This window comes from Oncorhynchus kisutch, linkage group LG17 (genome assembly GCF_002021735.2).
Source record: "Oncorhynchus kisutch isolate 150728-3 linkage group LG17, Okis_V2, whole genome shotgun sequence".
Classification (NCBI taxonomy): Eukaryota; Metazoa; Chordata; class Actinopteri; order Salmoniformes; family Salmonidae; genus Oncorhynchus; species Oncorhynchus kisutch.
In genome coordinates this window covers 25,444,226-25,447,295 of record NC_034190.2, presented here as the reverse complement: position 1 = coordinate 25,447,295, position 3,070 = coordinate 25,444,226, and the positions used below count along the sequence as shown (strand labels likewise).

Sequence of the window (3,070 nt, the reverse complement as noted above, 5' to 3'; positions counted from 1 at the left end):
ATAGCTGAGAACTCTCTAGGCAAGTAGTGTGGCCTGCAGCTTATCACAATATATTCTACTTCAGGCGAGCAAAATCTAGAGACTTCCTTAGATTTTGTGCACCAGCTGTTGTTTACAAATATGCACAGACCGCCCCCCCTCGTCTTACCAGAGTGTGCTGTTCTATCCTGCCAGTGGAGCGTGTATCCCGCTAGCTGAATATCCATGTTGTCATTAAGCCACGATTCCGTGAAGCATGGGATATTACAGTTTCTGATGTCCCGTTGGTAGGATATTTGTGATCTTACCTCGTCTAGTTTATTGTCCAATGATTGCACGTTGGCGAGTAATATTGACGGTGACGGCAGCTTTCCTAGTTGTCTTCTGCGGGTCCGGATGACAGAGGAAAATAGGAGGGGTGTTCAACAATAATGTAATATAGAATAAATACCCACACACTACTGAATGTGCAGGTAGACATTTATTTTCATGAATCTTGCCTTGTAGGACTAAGTGATTTCCACTAGATGGGTCAGCTGCAATGTCAAAATTGGCTATGTCGTAAAAAGTCATGAAAAATTAGGTTAGGGTTAGCGGTGTGGTTAAGGATAGGGTTAAGGATTAAAATCATATTTTACTACTTTGTGGCTGTGCCAGCTAGTGACCACTCTGCAGAGCTGTCTCCAAGGCAGGATTCATGACAATAAATGCCAACCTGCGATGAATGCTCCCATTGTTAACAATGCACAGTAAAACAACATTGGCATTCATCAGCGTGCAGATATCTTTTCATTATTTCAGAAGTACATTTTTTTGTATCCAGCTCCTATAAGTCATTAGATGTGTGTACACTACATTTGAAATGAGTGCTCAACAACAAGGACAGGAATCCAAAAAAGGGCTTACCCAATAAGAAATATTAGAATGCTGAGGCTTCGTTCCATGAGATGGACAGAACAGGTATACTGACGTGGAATTCAAACTTTCTGTTTGAAAAGGAAACTATAGCACACTTGCATTTTTTTGTCAAAATACCACCATCAATGTTTAGTACCAGGTCCATTAAACACATTGAGGGCAACATTTCCCACCTGACAGGTGTCTTCATGAGAGGAAAATGTTTCCCAAGTAATTTTTTTTCTACCAAGTCTGCAAAGATTTTTTATTTCAACATTACCCCATTTGCCAGGTGTGTCATTGTTAATAACTACCATAGTACTGATAGCTATGTGCTTTAACAAACATTGATATTGGAACATTGCCAAAACTTAACATATAAGTACCTCAAGGAAGCAACGTTCAACAGATCCTCACTGAAGCCTTACTACAACAGACATGATGTACCAGGCTTTTCTGCAGGCGATCCCTCTACTGATGGTGTTTCAGACGTCGTGCATAAACACTTCACCACTTGATTCTGTAAAAGCGATTGAGCAGGCAAGAGCTCCAAAAGTTAGCTTGAGCCGTCTTGATGAGCTAAGAAATAGGGCTAAATTCATTGGCAGAAGCTGCAAGGAAGTTAAGGACAGATATGGTCAAGCTGAAGATGGTCTGTACTACCTGACCACGTCTACTGGGGTGGTGTACCAGACCTTCTGTGACATGACCACAGCGGGCGGCGGCTGGACTCTGGTGGCAAGCGTGCACGAGGACAACATCTACGCCAAGTGCACAGTTGGCGATCGTTGGACCAGCCAGCAGGGCAACAATGCCAACTGGCCAAAAGGGGAAGGCAACTGGGCCAACAGGAAGACTTTCGGAACAGTGGAGGCAGCCACGGACGATGACTTCAAGAATCCTGGCTACTATGACATAGATGCAGAAGACATGTCGGTGTGGCACGTTCCCAACAAAACACCCTTTTACCACTGGAACCTGGCCGCCATCATGCGCTACCACACTGAGAGGCGCTTCCTCCATCTGTACGGAGGAAACCTGTACTACCTCTTCCACCGCTACCCGGTCGAGTACAACGTTGGTAAACACCTGTCCGACAATGGACCCTCCATTCCCATAGTTTATGACCTTGGGGACAAAGAGTCCACCAAAATGTTCTACGGCCCTTACTCTGGAGGGGAGATTGAAGGAGGCTTCATCAGTTTCAGAGCCATAAACCATGAACGGGCGGCAACAGCCATCTGCTCTGGGGTCAAACCCAAAGGCGGTAATGTTGAACACTACTGTATTGGTGGAGGTGGGTTTTTCCTTGAGGGTAACCCTCTTCAGTGTGGTGATTTCACTGGCTTTGCCTGGAACGGCTATGGGACCCATATAGGCTTTAGTACATCAAAACAGATGCTGGAGTCAGCTGTGTTACTCTTTTACCGCTAATTCACAGTGCATTTATTTTTCTTTGATTGTTTCATAGATTGATTGATAGATTTTTGGGTAAAAAAAATATGAAAAGTACATTTAAAAGTAATTTTGGTAATATTAGTAATACCTTTTTATATTTTCTATCTATTCATTCAATTACTATAAAGAAATAGCATAAAGCAATAACCATTCCTATCATTAATAACCAATCATTAAATAGTTATAGCTGATAGTGACAAGTATCATTATGTCATGTGAGGCTCTTAATAACTGAATTACAGTAAGGTTACTGTCAACCAGTATGTGACACCTGTTGTGTTGGGGTGATGGGTGCTGTGCATTCAGTGTATGGATTGTGTGTGCTTGTTTGAACTTTCTTCCTGCAATAATGTAACAATAAAGTAGTCTATGGATCTGAGAGCATGAAATGAGCCTACTGTACTTTTTCATTATACAATTTCTTTTTTTTGGTGGGGGGGATGAACTTACCTTTTGTCAAGGAGGGAGAGAGAGACAGAGAGGACATATTCTGAGGAGGGAAAAAAGAGAGAGAGTAGAGAGCTATGAGAGAGAAAGAGAGAGAGACAGAGAGAGAGAGAGAGAGAGAGAGAGAGGAGAACGGACATAGGGAGGACTTGTTCTGAGTGCTATAATGATGCCCAATTGTTTGACACAACTAGATTTTTAATTTTTTTTAATTTTTTTAATTTCACCTTTATTTAACCAGGTAGGCTAGTTGAGAACAAGTTCTCATTTGCAACTGCGACCTGGCCAA

At 42.3% G+C, this 3,070-nt stretch overlaps 1 protein-coding gene across 1 annotated transcript; it reads left to right on the top strand.

Moving 5' to 3' along the window:
- Positions 1 to 1,289: 1,289 nt before the first annotated feature.
- On the top strand, positions 1,290 to 2,723 carry LOC109907393 (intelectin). Its single transcript, XM_020505328.2, has one exon. It carries the CDS (start codon positions 1,315 to 1,317, stop codon positions 2,308 to 2,310), a length of 996 nt encoding a protein of 331 aa, XP_020360917.1. The 5' UTR covers positions 1,290 to 1,314; the 3' UTR covers positions 2,311 to 2,723.
- The last annotated feature ends 347 nt before the right edge of the window (positions 2,724 to 3,070 follow it).

Excerpts from the sequence above, each read along its gene's own strand:
- LOC109907393 (XM_020505328.2), top strand. The coding sequence starts at position 1,315 with ATGATGTACCAGGCTTTTCTGCAGGCGATCCCTCTACTGATGGTGTTT.